Below are 20,714 nucleotides of genomic sequence, written 5' to 3' on the forward strand. Positions count from 1 at the left end.
CTGGTTTTAAATCTGTTGATCTACTGTATAAGGTGCCTCAGTGTAAATGTCAGCAGATCTAAATTTCAGTTTGCATTAATATAATTACCTGAAGCACTGGACAAACACAAGTGAAGCCCATTGAGTCACATATCTTCAAAGATAAGAAAAAGTTTCTGATAAGACTCTGCTTAGACTTTTGAAACTGGCCACTTAAAATTATAAATGGCTTTATCTGATTTTATATAACAGAACTTTGTAGCTTTATGCCAATTTATTTGGAGTTGCCTAAATGAGTCTTAGGCCAGGTCAATACTATAAACATACATTGGTATAACTGTTACACAGAAGTGTGAAAAATTCACACCCCTTGAGCAACACCATTATACTGTTCTAACCCCCGGTATAGACAGTACTATGTTCACGGGGGAGCTTCTCCTATCAACATAACTAACATCTCTTGCAGAAGTGGTGTGACACTACGCCCCATGTTCTTCATAGAGATATTGTTATGATTATGGCATAACTGTGATGTGTTTTGTGCAAGATGGATCATGTAGGATATCACTGCGAAGGTTATGATACACTGAATATGATTATCCTATTTATATGGATGTATCATTTTGGTATCTGAAGTTAGGAATATTGTCTATGCATCTATTACAAATGTGATTACACCTTGGGAACACCCACAAGGCAGAATGCAATCAGTCTAGATGGCTGGCTGGGAAGGGCCATTAGGGAGAACAATAGGTCTTAGAAGAAGCTAATCTCCTGGGGGGGTGGGAGGGGAGGAGCCTTCCTGTGGACACTACTAACAGCCTATGAGTCATGGCTGCTATAACACTACAGGGGCATGTGACCAGATTACCTGGTACTGGACTCCATCTTGGAATACCAGTATTTTTCCACTGAAAGGCATGGGAACCAAGATGGGAGACAAAAGGTTCATGCCATATGCAAAAGCTATTTAAGTCAGGGGAGTGACATCATGGTTCTTCACTGACTCCCTGCCCAAAGAGACTCCTTGAAACATCTGAGGAAAAAGGACTAAACTTGGGGGAACCTAGGCTAGAGGGATTTCTAGCTTGCGAAAGGAATACCTGTGGTTTTTAAGCTGTAAGCAAGTGCAGCTGGCCCCTCAAGAATCTCTTCAAACTGCTTAAATCAACCGGGTGAGAATTTGCTACTCATATCCAATCTCTTTAGTGTATTAAGCTTAAATTGTGTTTTTGTTTATTTGCTAGGTAATTTGCGTTCATCTGTTTGCTATCCCTTATAATCACTTAAAATCTATCTTTTGTAGTTAATAAACTTGTTTTTGTTTTCTCTAAAATCAGTGTGTGGAAATCATAACTTGGGGCAGAAAGTTGTTGCATATCTACTTCCACATTGAGGGAGGGGGCAAATTTCATGAGCTTACGCTGTACAGTTCCCTGTGCAGCGCAAGACTCTATAATTTGGGTTTACCCTCCAGAGGTGTGTATGCCTGGGAGCTGGTAAGTGCCCTAGCTGTATAGCCTTCCCATGCAGGGGCTGGTCAGAAAGCCTGTCAGCATGTTACTACAGCTGTGTTACTACCTCTGTGCTGGTGAAAATGAGAGACCGGGAGCATGTCTGCAGCTTCTCACAGCATTACAGGGTGAATGGGAGCCCAGGCTTGTGAGTTGGGGGGGGCTCAGTGGTACCCCAGTTCCAGTTGGCACTCTGGGTGGGGGGGAACCCGTCACAGGTGGATTAAGTAATTAATTAACGGGAGAAGCTCTCCCACTAGCATAGTAGATCTTCGCTGAAGTGCTGCAGCTGCACTGATGCAGCATTGTAAATATAGACCTGCCCTTAGAGTGCACCGCTAATGAGCAAGACTTGGAAAACACATTCTCCAGTGATGAGTGAAATTATTGATTGGGTGACTGCACCTTGGCTTGCCAGTGCTCTGCTTCCTTGCACAACAGTTAGCCTCCATTTGGTCAGAGGCAGAACTCTGATTACAAAAGAATGCCGAAAACAAAGTTCAGGACTAGCAAGTCTTGCCACACTCTTGCTTATAAGTTTATGGCTTTATTTTTCTATCACCTTCCACAGTTCCTAGTTACTCACTACAGACTGTTTCATGTGTGTTTTGGGCGTACAAAGAAAGAAGAATAACAAGCACATAAGATGCTGATAAATACACCTATGCATACTTCTGCCCTTTTTACCAGTAGCCAGGGGAGAATCAGGGAGATGTTTGCTGGGCCTTTCAGGAAGGTGCCTTTGGATCCCACTATGGAGACACTTCCTCTTTCTTATTTATATCTATCATTTAATTTACCATTACTAAGGGAACCTAGTCAAAAAAAAAATCTGATGGCATTTCACATTACTATTATTTGGCTAGCCTGGAGCTAAGCAGATGCTTAAAGGTTCACAGCATTTGAAGAAAAGCTGCCACTTTGGCCTGCCTCAGGAATGTTTTGATTGCAGATATCTGCAGAGCAACTGTATAGTTTATGCTCCAGATTTACAAAGTATTATTACTTGGATTCAACCTCCAAGTGGATTTTCACTATGAGATTTTAATTCCCACCATAGGGGAATCCAAACTCTTGCCCAGTCACCCCACTCAAAAAAAGTTTTTATTTGGGGACATCCCTAATTTTCATTTGGTCAATTTTTGCATTGGATTGTTAATCCTTTTTGCATTCTCAAATGTTGTGTGTTGGACTTGTAAGAGATTCCTGGCTCCTTTTTATATTGTTGATGCTATTCTTTTGGGACATTCCTAGAGCTTCTTACGCTTCAGGAGTAGGAGTCCTGCAGAGGTAATATCTGTTGGATAAGAGAACATTTGTTTCTCATAACTCCGCTTCTCTGAAGATCTGATCTTTTATTATTCTTGATCTCCTGACCAGTTCCCCTCAGAGCCTGATGGTTTTTTTGAAGGGGGCTTCTCTTGCGCTTTGTTTTTCATTTTCCCCCCTTTTGAGGTACGTTTGTGTTGATCATTTTGAAGTGTCTTCTCTCTGGGAGCTTAGGCTAGTGATCAGTTGAAGGTACTGACTGGAATGTCTAGAGGGTAGCAATTGCATTCCTTATGGCAGAGGTTCTCAACTTTTCCAGACTACTGTACCCTTTTCAGGCGTCTGATTTGTCCTGCACACCCCAAGTTTCACCTCACTTAAAAACTGCTTGCTTACAAAATCAGAGATGAAAATACAAGTGTCACAGCACACTGTGACTGAAAAATTGCTTACTTTATCACTTTTATTATATAATTGTAAAATAAATCAATTGGAATATAAATATTGTACTTACATTTCAGTGTGATACTTGAGTCTGTTTTTCACTTGTGAGCCTTGTCATTCTGGGAGGCAGTGAAGTGACAGCAACAACTATGTTTTTTTCCACATTGAGTCTATTCCTACTCTCAGGGCCGGTGTTAGGAGGTGGCAGGCAGGGCAATTGCCTGGGGCCCCACACTACATGAAGCTAAGTTGCTCAGGCTTTGCATTCCATCCTGGGTGGCGGGGCTTGGGCTTCAGTTTTCTGTCCTCGGCCCCAGCGTGTCTGAGGTCGGCCCTGACGATCCCATAAAGACAAACTTGCGACCCACAGTTTTGAGAACTGCTGAGATAGTATATAGAGCAGCATAAATAAGTCATTGTCGGTATGAACTCTTAGTTTGTCCTGAGTTTACTAGTGCTTTTTATATAGCCTTTTGTAAAACTAGGCGGATATATAGATGAGTTAATGTACCCCCAGAGGTACACCTACCCTGGGTTGAGAACCACTGACTTAGGGGGTCAACACAGTGATCAGTAAGAAGTGGGGGCGTCTAGTTTTTACTTTGGTTGAGAATCCTGCAAGATCGTATCTTCAGTGAAACAAGGTTACGTGTTGGGTAATTACCACATATTGGTTACAGTAACAGTGTTACATCTGTAATTTGGTGTGTGTGTGGTGTAGACTATAAGATGGCAATTTTATAATTTGTGTATTCAGAACTACTAAGCAATATAAGCAATCCATATTTCTCTTTAGCTGTGCAATCATAGGTATTCTGAACACCACCGATATTCTGAAATGAAGTGGGTTTGATGCTACTCTAGGCAGTACTTATTCTGATTCCCTTATTAAAAAACAATAACCCAGCAATCATTTTTCAGCATTTCTTTATGTCAGTGATTTTTGTGGTATCATCATTATTGTTGCTCCTAATCTCTGGTTCTTTCTGACAGTCTGCTTTGTGTTCTTTCTTGATGTGAAATTGCAAAGAAGTGTTGCATGAAAGTTAATGTTTGTAAAAATGCTTTGAAGATGAAAAGGAGTACAGAAATGCTAAATATTATCACCAAAGGCAAAATAAGCAGGATTGGCTCGACATTGGACTTTGTATTTCTGAACAAATGGTTGTCTTGAAGAGTGTGCATCATTGGTTGAGCTGCAGAAACAAAACTTTCAAGCTTGAAAATAAAAAAAAATAGTGAATTTTCTGCTATGAGGTTATTTTCATGGACTGTCCAAAAAGCGACAACATAGTTATGCAACTACTGATTACTTGGATTCAGCTATTAGCCTAAATTTAACAAACCTCTTTTATTTATTACATGCATTTGTTCTTTCCTAGCCAAATTCATTTTAAAGCCATGCTTTTCAAAGCTTCTCTTTTAGAGTAAAAATCTTGTTACATAACACTTAAATTGTAGAATGCAGAAGAGAAAAGTAATTTAATAAATGAATAAAACAGTGGCCCACATTACATTTTTTTTTTCCCAGAAATGGTACCTTTATTAGAATTTGGGTTACTGGAGGCTTTCCACATACTCGATTGTGTGTAAAAAAATGAATAATTTTTTAATAATGCTTTAGAAGCTCAAGACTTCCAGTAGCACATTTCTACTTGCCTTTAAGGTTTTTCCTATAGTTTCTATATCTGATTAGAGAGAAGACAGAAAATATCTATTTGGAGACTGTTTTATTACTGTTCTTTGTGGTTTAAAGGAGACAAACTTTAATTAGAAATTGGGTGTCAGTACACTAAGCAAGGAAACTGTTGCAGGACACACATTTTTATCAAATGGCGGTTTGTCTCATTTACCTATGCACTGGTTCATCACTTCTGCACAGCAATCCTATTTTTGACAGAACCATTTTGGAATCTCAGCACAAAATGTCTTTTGGGAGCTAGTCCTAGTGCATTATGGGATTCCTGAAGCAGCTCTTGCTAGTCAGAGGGGCTTTTGGCTAACTTCCAAATGAGGCACTGCATCATGGGTTGGGTTGAAGAGAACTGGTTGAGCTCATGTAGCTGCAAATGCTTTTGACTCCTGCCTCACACTTGAAGAAAATCATTGTAGAGTGTGCTAGTTCTGACAGACCTAAGCTAAATGTTTGCTCCCAAGTGTTATGACCAATCATTATAACTGATGCTTATAAAACACCTAGGATGGCTGTTATCTGTAAACACGAAACTTTTGTACAAATGTTGCAAATTCAAGATTTTCCAAGTAATAGTATCTTGCAACACTTCTTTTGCTTAAAGTAGAGAGGGTTTGCTGCTCATTCCTTTGTTATAATGTAGTTTTGCTAATGCTGTTAAAAAGAAGCAAAACAAAGTCCTACTTCCTGCCTTCCATAGTGTCTTACTACCTCTTACCTAACTCCAAGGAGTATTGTGAGGATTAATTAGCATGTGAGTGAAGTGCATGGAAAATATTAGGGCTTGTTGACCAGACCAGGGCTGACCAGAGATTTTTGGGAGCCTGGGGCAAAATCTGAAACTGAGCAACCCCCCCCGCCCTTCCAAAGAAAAATTCTACTCAGGGAGGCCCGGGGAGAGACATTGTGGATGGTGAGCTTGCCCTTCTCTCACCCTGCAATGGTGGCTCCCATCCTGCAGGGTTGCAGCACCCCTCAGATTTGGCCCTCCATCATGACAGACAGGCCACGGAGTCCAATTCCAGTGAGTGGCATTGTGACATGGCGTACAGGGTTGCAGCAGCACACAGGTTTTGGGGGCCCAGGACAAACTGATCCCCATCCCCAGAAGCCCTAGACCAGAATAGCTGTTGCAGAGAAACCTATTCTGCAACTGATTAGAGTTTGCAATGGCTGTTCTGGACAGCTTCCTCATGTAGCACTACGGAAGTGTGACGTATTTCTACTGGATAATCTCACCAGTTGGATAGTTTGATTTTTCTGTTAATTGACAGGGAATGGGGGGGACAGTGGCCATAACTGAACTGCAATGCATAAACAGCCGAGGAAAAAAATACAGGTAGATCATAGCTTTGCCATGTTAGAACAATGAACAGCGGTACTCATTCCAAAAAAGGCTGTGGTGTACGCTTAAAACATGTAGCAGTTTGAACTCATTATTCTCTAATTACAATTTTTCAAAGGTTCCAGTAACAAGCAAGTGTCCGTTACCATTAAGTATGAGACTTAACATTCAAAAGTCAGGATAGTTACTAATAGCATAATGTCCACGTGCTAAGTTGACCCCCTTTAAAAGAGGTGGAAAGGGCACACAAAATGAATTACTTTTTGTAATTTCAATTGGTTTTAAAATATGCCAACTTTTGGTATCAGAGTACACTTATTGAGAGGGAGGAGCTAAATTCCTTCCACCATTATTCTGTTTCTTTCCCGTCCACCAGCAAGTAGGGAAACCTGCTGCTCCCTTTTCCCTCTCTCCACAGCCACCCAAACAGGATCTGAATAGTGTACATTCTTCATGTCTTTGCGTCTTCCCACTCGTGGGAATGAACCTGTGAGCGCAGCCAAATGGTTGCACCTTCTTATAGCAGTGCTTGTGGGTGTGCTTAAGTGCCCATCCACCCCTGCCGTCTGTGCTCATGAGTATTCTGAGAGTGAGGCTATAAAAAGCGGGTGGGCTGGCACCCCTGCCGCCTCAGTTCCTTCCAGCCACAGCAGCAGCCAGACCTCTACTTTTCCAGACCCATCTGATCTGGGTCCTTCTCTAGTGAATTCAGTGCCTTATATTTAGCCAGTTTTAGTTTTAAGGATGGTTAATTAGCTGGTTCTTTTTAATTTTCTGTAAAGGTTTTTATTTCTTAGGCTAGTTAATTCCTACTTTGGTTCCAACCACCAGATCTGAAAACAAGAAGACAAGGCTTCAAGAGGTGTGCCTGTTGTCCAACAGTCTTCTCAGCGTCAGACACCCATACCAGATGCCTGTTGTGCCTCAGAGAGGGTCGCTCTTCTTCGAGTGGCTCAATTTGCAGCACTTTAACTGCTGGACTCACAAGGAATGCCAGAATATGCTGCAGGCCTCATTACTGCAGGAATCTCTGGCTGCAAAAACTCCCAGATCTGACACATTTAAAGGGTCTGTACATAACCATAAGAGAGTTGCGCTTGTTACCTTGAAGTCTAAGGAGGTTGAGAGCACTATGCCAAAGGTTCCAGTCTCTGCCCCAGGATCAGAATTCAAGACTTCAGTGGGGACTGATTCCAGACCATTGGATCTGACCTCAAAGCTCTCAGAGGATCCCTTTGCCAGCCTCTGAATTCAGAGGCAAACCACAGGAGAAACCTTCAGATCCATCTAACTCAATTCTAAGGAGAACTCTGCAGAATAAGAAGGTTTCTATAAGCAGGGCCAAACCTCATTCAAGGGAATCCTCAGACTCAGATCTAAGGACTGCAAATCCTAAACAAAACAAAAATCTGGCATGGGGTAAATCTCAGGTTAGGAGCCATGTTCTGATTTCTAAGATTGTATTGGATCTGAAGAGATTCAGCAGTAGGTTCTGTATCTCCCATCCACACTGTATCAGCCCTCACAGTGGTATTGCAAGTGCACCATATGGTTCTGCATTTGGACCTATTGTCACATCTGCAACGAGACAATGTTGTCTCATCTCCCAAAGGGAAAGCAGAAAAGAGGAAGAATCCTGTTAGTTCTTCTGCTCCAATCTCTCCACCAGAGAAAAGAAGGTGATCAGACAAATCGTTGTAGATATCCCTGGACACTTTATTTTAAAATGCCTTTGGGATTCCCCAATAAAGTTATTTTGCCCTTCTTGAGTTTTACATACGACAGGTCCTGTAGTTTCTCCAATAATTTGAGTCAGAGTCAAGATCAGAGGGTAGAGCTGTAGTCTGAAGAAGTTTTGAAACATGTTAAGCATACCCATATACCTCCTATGTTCCATTCTCATTAGAAAGATTACATCTCCTAAATACAGCGCTTACAGAACATCACACCCTCCTAGCCTGACTTTGGTTACTGGTATGATTGGGAGATACTGCTCTTGTCTTGTTGGCCCTATTAGCCCTTTCTTAGGCAGTATGGGAATGTTCCACATTCTAATCAAGGTAGAAACTCCTTTCTAATATGGGCCAGAAAAGTATCACTCCTTGGATCAGAGACTCCTGGATCCGTCATCTTCACCTGGTTTTAGGGAGCATTCTTCCACTATAGTTCCTGATGCATTATCAGAGGAAGAAGCGGCACCTGCTGCTCAATTTGAATGTCAGGATTTGGAGCCAGATCTTGACGAGGAATCTTTCATGGATGAAAATCTTGATGTTGCTTCAGCATCCTCCCCATGTGAGGCTGCAATACAATTACATGACTTTTGATCTCTCCCATCAGTCACAGACCAAGAAACTTCCCATGCTGTATTCAGCGTTCTGGGTTCTCAGTCTATAACTAAGATTACCCTTCCCATTTTAGACATGTACAGGCAGTTTGGACTTCTCTATTATGGCAGACTATGCTGAAAAAAAGCTGGCATGTTGTACCAATTACTGTATGAAGGTTCTCGTTCTTTCATACACACACTACCTCTAATTCTCATGTGGTGGTAGTGTCAGTATAAAGATCCAGAGGAGGACAGTTACATTCTACTCCTTCTGACGGAGAGGGAAAGAAAATGGGATGCAATTGGCAGAAAAGCGTTTTCATCTCCTTTGCTCAATGTTTGAATGGCAAATTCAGGCAGGGAGATTGCACTATTAGTACCACTTAAGGGAGAAAATGAGCATAGAGTATTTGCCAAAGTGCTTCTCGAAGACCAAAGGAAACTTGGCAGTGCCTTCATAATGGAGGGTGAAATAATGGCTAAACATTTGTTCAGAGCTTCTTATGATTCATTGGACTCAATAGCAAGAGTGAGTGTGTCAGCTATTGCACTACACAGACATACTTGGCTTTGTTTGTCTGCTCTCTTACCTGAAACTAAATCCACGGTAGAAGACCTTCTTTTCAAAGGCGATGGGTTATTCAGTAATTAAGAGAAAATGAAGGACACGAGGTCAACTACAAGATGCTGGGAAGTCTGCCAGCCTCCAAGAAAGAGGACCTCAGGACTTGTTTTCAGGTATCCTAGACAGTTCTTCCCCCTTCCTCTTCATTGTCTTATTTTTCACAAAGATACCTCTTTCCGCATGAACAGCCCCCTCCTTCCCAGCCACAACAGAGGCAAAAGGCTTTAAAGCCCCAAATGAAGGGGAGGCAGTCTTCAACATTGTCTTCAGGGTTGAATCTTAAACCTCAAATTTACCCTTACTTAGACAACTGACTGACCAAAACCTCATCAGATGAAGGCCTTTCCAAGGTTGTAGTTCAAGGGGTCTCTCTCTCTGAGGCATTAGAGCTTTTGATAAACAAGAAAAAATCTCTACACAAAGGATTTCCTTTACAGGAGCAGTTCCTGATTCTCATGTAGGAACAGAGCCTTTCTGCCTGAAATCTTTTCTACCTCACAACCAGAACAAGGTAGTGCAAGAGTTCATAAACAACACAATGGCAGTGTATTATATGAACAGATGGGGGAATTCTTTCTCTACAACAGCACAAGAAAGCAGTTGTGCTTTGTAATTATTTATCCCATAGCTCTTCGCCTCGTAAGCAAGGACTGCATACTGGTGGATCAAAAGAGCAGAGATGTAATGGAACTTCATGACTGATTGTTAAAAATATCAGTGATAGATGAGATCTTCACCCTGTGGGGGTTCTCAGACATACTTCGCATTTTGTCTGCAAATAAATGTATCGGAGGTTTTGCTCAAGAAGGGGGAGAGACAGTCTGTCTATATTGGATGACTTTCTACTGGAGTGGCGAAAAGGTCTGCCTTGTACCTTTTCCCCCTTCCTTCTCCTCCAAAGGTGATAAAGAAGATAAGACAGAACCAAAATAACGTTGATTCCCCTGGCATGGGCAAGGCAACAGTGGTTCTTAGACCTTTTCCAGCTCTCCAAGGGTATATATAGGCCTCTCCTTGTGGCCAAAGACTTATTACATTCTGCCCTTCTGTTATCTCCTGACACCCTATTATTGCATCTGACTACATAACCTATAGGAATCTAACGTACCTTCGGAAATCTTGCACATCAGAAGTGTCACTAGCATTGATTAACTCTAGAAAGCAGTTTACTGGAAGGTATTATCTCAACTGGAATAAGTTTGTGAAATGGGCAAGCAAGAAACATGTATCCATCAGTAGCAGCAATTCAGTCTATTCTGGAATGCTTTAATTAAATCATTTGGGATTTTCTATATTCTCCTTTGAAAGTTCACTTAACAGCTATAGCTGTCTGTAATGTGTTGGTAGATAAATCAGTCTTTGCACATAATATGTTAAAAGAATTTATGAAGGGACTTGTCAGTATGTATCCATGCATAAAAGTTTCAGTCCCATCCTGGGATCTCAAATTAGTCCTTACGCAGACTTCCTTTGAGGCCATAGCAGAGTGTTCTTTGTTCTACTTGTCTATCAAAATGGCTTTTGTCATAGCTATGACATCAGCTAGACAAATGAGTGGATTAGATGCCTGCCTGGTGTATCCTTCATTCACTGTCTTCCAGAGGGTACGGTGGTGCATTGCTCTAATCTTAGTTTCCTTCCCAGGGTGGTGTGTGACTTTCACCTTTTAATCAAACTATTAATTATCCGGTGTCTTTTCCCTACACCTTGTACTCATGTAGACAAGACAGAGCTGCATACTTTGGATGCTAAAAGGCTTATGCCTGGTCTACACTCGGGGGGGATCGACCTAAGATACGCAACTTCAGCTACGAGAATAACGTAGCTGAAGTCGACTTATCTTAGGTCAACTTACCTCACACCCTCATGGATCGGGGTCAACTGCTGTCGCTCCCCCGTCGACTTCGCTTCTGCCTCTCGCCGCGGTGGAGAACAGGAGTTGATGGCAGAGCGATTAGGGATCGATGTATCGCATCGACACTAGATGTGATAAATCGATCCCCGATAGATCGATCACTACCCGCCAATCCAGCGGGTAGTATAGACATACCCTTAGTGTCTTAACAGTGTCTTCATTTCATACGCTGATAACCATAAGGGACACTCTCTCTCTTCATAGATGCTACTTAGTTGGGTTAGGCAGTGCAAGCAGGAGCTCTGTGAACTAGTATCCATTCCACCCTCCTTGGGGGTTAGATTACACTCTACTAGAGCAATTGCAGCCTTTGTAGCACACCTTAGACATGTTCAAATTGCGAAGATCTGTCGAGCTGCAACTTGGAGCTCTGTATGTACACTTACAAAACACTACTCCCTAGACTTAGCATCTCAGTGGAATGTGCAATTTGGAAGAGCGTTACTTTGATCCCTGTTCAATTAGGATCCCAAATCATACCTTCCTTACAGGAAGTGCTGCTTATCAAACTATCTCATGAGTGGAAATATGCAGAGGATACTAAAAGAAGAAATGAAGATTAATTACCGTAATGAGAATTCTTTGAGATGGATTCTGCATTGTCTCACTCCCTGCCCACCTTCTCCTCAGAATCTTAAGTCTGAAGAGGAAGTGGAAGGAACAGCAGTGGCAGAGGGCGTCAAGCCCCCTTTCGTAGCCTCAGCCTTGGAATGTTCCAGAACACAGAGGGGAGTGGTGGGAGGTAATGCTCTCATTTGGCATTGCTCTGAGCAGGTTTTCCTGAGGTGTACCCACTGGCACATCCCTAGTAGTGTGAATATGCAGAGTCCATCTGAAAGAACTCCATTACAGGTAAGTAACCTTCATCTTCCTTTGGGGAAATACAGCATGTATCCTAGGGAACAGTTCTATTGGGAGAATGATTAGGTCTAAGAGATCTCTTCTATCTCTGAGGCTTTTTCCAATATGGAAGGATGCACTGTTTTAACTAAATAGATGTAAAAATCAGTCTAGTTAAACCAGTGCAGACCCATAACCCTAGATGTATTTAAACTTGTTTAACCCTTTCTTAAATTGATAATGTATTGATACTGCTGTATTGGGGGTTTGCACAAGTTGAACTCACTCAATTGTTAAATCAGTTTCATTAAACAACTGCATTTTTCTAGTATACACAAGGACTCATGTACTAATCTAAAGGAAATCTATTATTTCTCCAGTGGCACTTACCTTTATACTGTAGTTTGCCAAGTTCCTCATACTGGCATATTTTAAAATTCAAATCAGAGTTTTGTAGAACTCAACTTGTTTGACATTTTTTTTACAGTAGGGCTTACAGTAATGTCAGTGAACCTTACCTTCGTAAAGGTGAAGGATAAGTAAATAGACATATCATTTACCACAAATCTGTTTTTCAAAGATGATTTCTTTACAGTTTTGGGTAGTGATTTGAGGGGAGTCTGAGCTCTATATAGAACAGAGAACACCAGTCCTTTTAACTAATGAAATAGCTGGGCATTTGAACATAAAGATCCTGATCCCTAGGACTCCTAATTAAAGCATTGATTGTGCATCTGTGTAGCATCCTGTTCAAGTGAACAGGATTCCTTGTGGGATCAGAGTCTGCTTGCACAGATCTAATTGCAAGACTGGGACCTTTGCTAACAGGCGTTCCACTCCTTAGAGAGCCCTCAGGCTCAGGCCCCAAATGGTTCCCAATTCTCCTCTCCCCAGTAAGATGAAAAAACAAACTTTCAACAAAACAAAAATCTGTTTATTTCAGTAGGGGGCAAAAACCGGCATGATAGCAGTAATGTTTGGCTAATCTCAGATGTACATGGGAGATGCTAGATTTCAGATTTGAGAGTGTTGAAAGTAAATGCTTTGTACTTGTTTTCCCTACGTAGTGACCGTCCTAATGCTGTTCATGAAGTGGAAAAGTGGTTGCCGCGACTGCATTCAATTGTCATAGGACCTGGTTTAGGTAGAGATGACGTACTACTTGAGAACGCTAAGGTAATGTGTACTCTAGTATTTTGCTCTACATCTTTGTTACTGAATTTTATAAACCAAGTTTTCAGTTTTTGTGCAGCTAAACTAATATTTTTCAGTGGGGTTATTGTGTAATAGTCTTAATGGAGCCATTAAAATATAGTTCGAAAGCAACATCTGTAATAGGATTACTGGCTCTAAGTGAATCAAAACTGCCTTCAAATGAAATTTCTATAAACGATTTCTTTTTGTTATGACTGGTAGTAGTCAAGATCTGTTGGTCACTAAATGTGAGTAACTATAATTTAAAGAGAAAAGTTAAAACTAGAAGTTGCCCAGCCTTTGTGGTGAGGGTCACAGATCTTAGGGTTTGTCTACGTGGCAAGTTGGTGCATGGCAAGCCACAGTGAGAATCTGCAGCACGTTAGACTGCCACACGTTAACTCACTGTGTGGACTCTGCTACCACACATTAACAGTTACGAAGTACACTTTGATGTACTCCCATTTCAAATGGGAGGCAAGCTTGTACACTGTAGATTCATCCTCTGGCTTGCTGTTGGCTTGCCACGTAGACAAGCCCTAAGTCATATTTTCACCATCAGAAACTCAGAGTGAGGCTTGAAGCTCATGCATCCAAGTGGTTTATTTTGATCACTTTCATTTTGATAGTAAATCTGTAAAAACAAAGGCCAACATTTTCTAACGCAGGTGTCTAAAGTTAAGCACCTAACTCTATATTTAGGCTCCTATGTTAGAAAATGTTGTCCCCAACCCCCCCCCCCCCTTTTTTTTTAACAGATTCATCACCAAAATGGAAATGATCAAAAATAATCACTGAAATGCTTAAGCTTCAACTCACTTTAGGCACCCAGGTTTGAAAACTTTTTGCCAAGAACAATATCAGTAAGCAAATGTGTACCCACGCATTGGAGGAGTTGCTAATAAATAAATATAAACTTCCTATTCTAGTTGAAGCAATGTTCTTGCTGGAAAAAAGAGCATTTAAATATTTCTACACAGAGAGGAACAAACTGTTACACAATATTCCAAGATGAAGTCTTGCATTATTGCTGTCATATGTCAACACACCAAAGTTCACGTTTCAGTCTACTGCCGGAAGCTGTGTGTACAATATAGTAAATTCTGGTGAAGCGAAATGCTGGGCTAATCAGTGACCGTAACAAAAAGTTGGATTGCTAGGTTTTTCAGAGATCTTGACATTTCAACGTGGAATTTACAAAACAGTAGATTCAAAAAACACTTAAACCAGAAGGTTAAAGTATCCTGAATGTGATGGAGAAAGAAAGTGATTTTGGGAACTTCTGCATTGAAACTGTGACTTATCTTCCTTCTGTTTATTTTTAAAAAATTATTTGATGATGTATAGATGCTATATTAGTGAAAAGACTCTGTGCCCTGTGCCCCCACCATCCCAGTGTGCTAACAAGTGGGAGGTTCTCTTTATTTATAGAGCTGGTCAAAAATCAATTTTTATTTCTGTGAAAAACTTTGAACAAAACAGGTTTTCATTAAAAATGTTTACTTTTCTATGAGATGTTTCTGTTTTTCAACAAAAAACTGAAACAAAACAATCGTAATGCTCCATTTCCATTTGAAATTTTTATTTCATTTCAGATTTTTTAAAAGCAAAACAAAGTTTAGAATTTTCAATGAAAAGTCCAAAATTTGGTTGAAATTGAAGGTAAAAAATAATTGTCTAAAAATTTTGACCAGCTGATTTATTTGTATTGTAGAAGAGGCCTCTTTGGCCTCGTCTTCACTGATAAGAAAGGTGTGTGTTTTACCTCAGGGTAACTAACATACATAAGCTATCCCTGAAGTAATAACACAGTGACGATAAGGTGCTTTAGTTTCGCTATGTGGTCAACTCGTCAACGCCAACTTCAGACGGGGGTATAGGGTTGACCTTTGCAAGCTTACCTTGTGGTGAAACTAAAATGTCTCGTCTTCAATGTGTTTTAACCATGGGGATAGCTCAGGCACATTCCTTACCCGGAGGTGAAATATGCACTTTTTTTAGCAGAGAAGACCAAGCCTATCAGGATACGGGCTCCATTCTGCTAGGCACTGTACAAAAAGCACATCAACTCTAGGAGCCATGTTTTGTGTTTGTGTACGTTTTCTGGGTCAGTACAGGGTAGAAAGGGCCTACTTCTCAATCCCCTTTTGTGTGGCTTATTTGGATTTGTTTAAATATTGTATTCGCCCAAGGCTTCAGTATGTGAGTGTAGTCAGGGCAGGTGAATTCCAGTCACTTACATAGCGAGGCCTGGTGTTTCCATCATCTCTGTGCTAGAGATAGGTGCAGTCTGTTTGCTTCAGTGGTAAATTTAACTTTTGTAACTTTATTTCTCCCAAGGGGAAAAAGCAACTACAGCAATTGGCCATTTAAATTTGTATTGAAGGGTGGGTTTTTGTGTATCCTTTTCTTTACAATATTTTTGGCTAGTCTAAGCAAGCTGACTTATGCATATAAGAATGCATTGTAGGTTTGTAATGATCCCTTATATCTTTCTTTGACTGGCAGTGAAGATGGGAAAGAAGAGGGCTGTAAGATCTGCTCCTCTCTCATGAGAGAGTGGAGATCTTAGGGCTCTATCCATCTGTCTTAACTCTGATCTTGTCTGTAGTGTATGAATATCTTCATAGTATCTGAGTGAGCTAAGATACTAATACATTCAGGCTTCTTATTTCTCATGTTAGGCACTATTAGGAAAGGAATAGATAATAAGACAGTAAATATCACAATGCCATTATATAAAGCCATGGTATGCCAACACCTTGAATACTATCTGCTGTTCTGGTTGCCCCATCTCAAAAAACATATAGTAGAAAAAGTACAGAGAAAGGCAACAAAAATGATTAAGAGTATGGAACAGCTTCCATATTAGGAGAAATTAAAAAGACTGGGAAATGACTGATCATCTTGGAAAAGAGATGAATAAGGGGAGAAGGATATGATAGAGGTCTATAAAATCATGAAGGGTATGGAGAAAGTAAATAAGGAAGTGTTTTATGTGAAGGGGTAAATAACAAGAACCTGGAGTCACCCAATGAAATTAAAAGACTGCACTTGCCAGAGCCCATGTCAGTGTTGGGATGAACTCTAGTAAACTTATTAACATGCCATGTAGGTTCTTTTGTTGTTGTTGTTATGTTTTCTCTGTAATGCTTTGTTCCTTATAAAGTAGGCTTGCTTACAAAGAGTTGTGTGGTAACTTATGTTTGTAGCAATCACACTGTTACCCATCTCTGAAGAGAAAAGAAGCAGGTGTCTTAGGACAACCTGACTGGGAATGACACAGTAAAGGAAAGACAGCTGTTCAGCCTGGGAATATTCTGGTCAGAAGGGAGAGAGACCCAAAAGAGGCAACAGCTGGGGAGCTGGAAGCCAAGAGTTGTTGCCTTTGCTCAACTGTTGAGGGGAATACAGGTACAGTTGTCCTGTACTGTGAAAGCTCTTAATTGCGGATTCCAAGCAAGTTCACTGGCAAAGGATTCTTTTTGATTTCAGAGAGAAACTTAGAAGTAGGTCTTGCCTATATTTGTTTCCTGTGCAAAAGAAAACTGTTTGGGGAATAATTTGTATGCAGTTTCTCCAGTTTTGTTAGTTTCAGTGATTGGGTGTTTCTGCTTCTTCTTTTTTTTTAATTTTCCCCAAATCATCTTAAGATTTTCCTTTTCCTCTGCCAAAGACCACTCCCCTTCCCCCCCCTTTAAACTACAAGGGTGATGGTAAACTTTTTAATGCATACTGTACATGTTAAAATTAGATCTCTTAACTAGCTTTCAGTTTGAATTGTATTAGTACGTGAATAGTTCATATACAGAAGGACAAATATTTTCATAAAACGGATGCCTCTGTTACTCAGGATTTTCAGAACCCCCAGCAGGGGTAATTTAACTATTTCACTCCAGCCGGTATCGGGAATAAATCAATGGGAACACAGCAATTCCGTCTGATAAAAGATTAATGCAAGTAAGCGTGCTCTATCTAAAACTCTATCTAAAATCTTTAGATTTTAAGCACACTCAGAGATAAGCAATAGTTTCAGAACATCCCAGATACTTACCTAACATCTGGAACGATAGTGAGTGAGTAACAGCAGGTTTGCAGTGACTAGTTGCTCACCCGCCGGGGAGAAAAGGTGTCGGGGGAAAAATGTCTCAAGTTGACTTCGGAGGACTGCTCCAAATTACACTCTATTATCTAGTATTTTTATAACACATTGTTACAAAACACATAACCCAGCAGAGAGGTCACTATGAGCTATCATTTCTCCTAACTTTCAATAAACTTTTAATATTAGTGGGGCCCAGACTTAAGGTCTCCTAACCACCAAGGTTTTCAGTCTCATTTGTTTACTTTTCTTTCTCTTCCTCCCATTCTGATTAGCAGAAACTGCCAGCTAGTTTTGACTTTGCCTCTAAAAGCCTGCTTTCCAATTAACCCTTAACTATGCGGTGTTCTCTTTTATTAATTAATAGTGGCTGAATGCACATAACGTGGTTGCAGTTGGCTTGATAATATTTTGTGGTACACATCCCTCAAATCCAGGGTAACACGTAAGTTGCTGACATGTGTAGAGATTTAGGCTGGGGCTGAAGTCCAGGCTCCAAGACCCTCCTTCCTTGTCAGGATCTCAGAGCCCAGGCACCAGCCTGAGCATGAATGTCTACATTGCAATTTTTAGCCCTGCAGCCCAAGTCCCTTGAGCCTGAGTCAACTGACCAAGGCCAGCTGTGGTCTTTTATTGCAGCGTTGACATATCCCCTCAATCAAGCTGGGTTCATTCTTTCTGTTGTTTAAATCTTTACCACTGTTAAAGGTTCTGCAAGCCAAATCAAGCCCTCAGCGCACACAGAATATAGAATCATAGAATATCAGGGTTGGAAGGGACCTCAGGAGGTCATCTAGTCCAACCCCCTGCTCAAAGCAGGACCGATCCCCAATTAAATCATTCCAGCCAGGGCTTTGTCAAGCCTGACCTTAAAAACTTCTAAGGAAGGAGATTCCACCACCTCCCTAGGTAACGCATTCCAGTGTTTCACCACCCTCCTAGTGAAAAAGTTTTTCCTAATATCCAACCTAAATCTCTCCCACTGCAACGTGAGACCATTACTCCTTGTTCTGTCATCTGCTACCACTGAGAATAGTCTAGAGCCATCCTCTTTGGAACCCCCTTTCAGGTAGTTGAAAGCAGCTATCAAATCCCCCCTCATTCTTCTCTTCCGTAGACTAAACATCCCCAGTTCCCTCAGCCTCTCCTCATAAGTCATGTGTTCCAGTCCCCTAATCATTTTTGTTGCCCTCCGCTGGACGTTTTCCAATTTTTCCAGATCCTTCTTGTAGTGTGGGGCCCAAAACTGGACACAGTACTCCAGATGAGGCCTCACCAGTGTTGAATAGAGGGGAACGATCACGTCCCTCGATCTGCTGGCCACATGTGCCACTCCATAGCCTTCAGTGGATTTGCACAAGTGTTAGTGTTGTTGGAATATAGTAAATAATTCTCTTTTTGGTGCACAAGATAGAATAAAGTACTTGACTCGTTCTCCATTTTTTTGCTCTACAAGTTTAACAGAAATAAAAAGGAGTATAGTCTGCTTTGTTACTAAATGCAGCAGGTATAACGAAAGGAACAGATCTATTGATCAAGAGGGTGCCATTTTTACATAGGTTCTTGTCAGAGTAGGTGCTTCTGACTCAGAGGGTGTTGTAGAAAATTAGCTTGTTTTAGATTGAGGTTCAGCAGCAATAAAAATTTCTTGGGAACACTGGTTTAAATGTGCAAATCTCATGAGTTTTTCATGAAGATGTGTTTCCGCCCAGAGGGTGTTTGGTATCTTGTTTTCTATTTGTTCCAATGACAGTTACCATATTTTTTTAATAATAGTAAACATTTTATATTATTTTGATATTTGATCTTTGGTAGACAGATTTACATTTTTTAATTCTTGTTTTATTGCCTTTGAATGTTCATTCAAATAAATAAGAGTATTGGAGCATGACAAGTACTGTGTGTCATGGAATCATAGAATATCAGGGTTGGAAGGGACCTCAGGAGGTCATCTAGTCCAACCCCCTGCTCAAAGCATAACCAATCCTCAATTTTTGCCCCAGATCCCTAAATGGCCCCCTCAAGGATTGAACTCACAACCCTGGGTTTAGCAGGCCCAATGCTCAAACCACTGAGCTATCCCAAAATCATCTGCTGAAACCGAGATCAAACCAGGGACCTTTAGATCTTCAGTCTAATGCTCTCCCAACTGAGCTATTTCAGCTCATTCCCAGCTGAGCTGTTTCAAGCAGCTGGGTGTTTTTGCTTTGACTTATCAACAGTGAAATAGTTAGTGATGTTGGCATATAAAATAACTTAAGGTTCCAAAGTAAGACCCTGTAAGTAGGTGGTGTTCCCATCCTGTTCTGAACGGGGGAGTTAACCTTTAACTGCTATGGTACGTTGTATCCTGTGTAGAGGAGAAGAGAGTCCATTTAGATGTCTTCTGAATATTCCGAGTTACTAGTGTGATGAAGATGAGTAGTGTTTGAAGTGAGATTGGATTTTTGAGGTTCTGTTGGGTACCTTTGCATCAGTCTTCTCCACAGAATATATTGGGGAGGTGTCTACCCTATATCTAATTTTTCAGGTAATAGGCATGAGGTACTGTCAAAATATTGAGGGGTCAAAAGATGAGGTTCTGAAACAAATGATGATTAGGTTAATAGCAGTAAGTCATCATGTTTGAATGGTGATCATCCCAGAGTACTGAAGAAGCTTAAGAATGAAGTGACTGAGATACAAAAATATGCAGTCCATGTAAAACTGGCTACAATACCAGATTGCAGTAATTGATGGTGTTATATTCTAAAAATGTTAGGGTTGGTCCTGGGAATTAAACAAAACACTTACTTTATTTCCAAGTGAACTGATTAAAGCAACCAAATATAATTGTAAATGCACATGATATAAGGACAAAACCAGCATGGCTTCTGTAAAGGAAAATCATGCTGTGCAAATCTACTAGAATTTTGTGTGTTTCAGCAAAATAATGGAAAGCATGTCGGTATGTTTCATTTGGACTTTCGTAAAGTCTTTGCAGGAAAGCAAAAAGTAGGAATACATAGTCAGTTTTCAATATTCCAGAAGATTAATTCATAGATTATAGAGCCAGAAGGGATCACCGTGATTATCCGTTCTGACTTCCTGCATAACACAGGCCATAGAACTTTTCTGAATTAATTCCTGCTTGAACTAGAACATATCTTTTAGAAAATTGTGGGGGGGTCCCAAGGCTCCATACTAGAGCCACTGTTAAATATCGCTACTAATGATCTATAAGAGTAGGTAAATTTGTGTGGTGGTAAAAATTTGTAAATGGTACAAAATTATTTAGATTGCTTGAGATGAGAAGATTGAAGAACTTTGCTGGGTCCTAAAAAAAGGTAAATGAACAGTATGACAGCATACTGAAATTAATCCTTAACAAATTAAAAGTTAAACATGTTGGAAAGACTAATTTGAACTTTTTATAAGCGGCGTAGGGTTCTAAATTGACAGTAAGCATTCAAGAAAAGCCTCTGG

At 40.6% G+C, this 20,714-nt stretch overlaps 1 protein-coding gene and 1 non-coding gene across 16 annotated transcripts in view; one reads left to right on the forward strand and one right to left on the reverse strand.

The window, feature by feature from the left end:
- The window catches only part of NAXD (NAD(P)HX dehydratase), a 74,732-nt gene that overhangs the window by 23,649 nt on the left and 30,369 nt on the right, over positions 1–20,714 (forward strand). For all 15 annotated transcript variants that reach the window (XR_005225078.2, XR_006287401.1, XR_005225077.2 and 12 more), the window contains one exon: positions 13,021–13,129. Coding sequence is in view for 12 of the 15 variants with exons in the window: in XM_043535519.1 (XP_043391454.1) it covers positions 13,021–13,129 (109 nt within the window). In the remaining 3 variants the exon portion in view is untranslated. The remainder of the gene's footprint in view (positions 1–13,020; positions 13,130–20,714) is intronic.
- On the reverse strand, positions 19,342–19,413 carry TRNAF-GAA. The gene has a single exon. It is a non-coding gene; the product is annotated as a tRNA-Phe (tRNA).

The sequence above is a fragment of the Chelonia mydas genome, chromosome 1, assembly GCF_015237465.2.
Source record: "Chelonia mydas isolate rCheMyd1 chromosome 1, rCheMyd1.pri.v2, whole genome shotgun sequence".
In the NCBI taxonomy this organism is placed as follows: Eukaryota; Metazoa; Chordata; order Testudines; family Cheloniidae; genus Chelonia; species Chelonia mydas.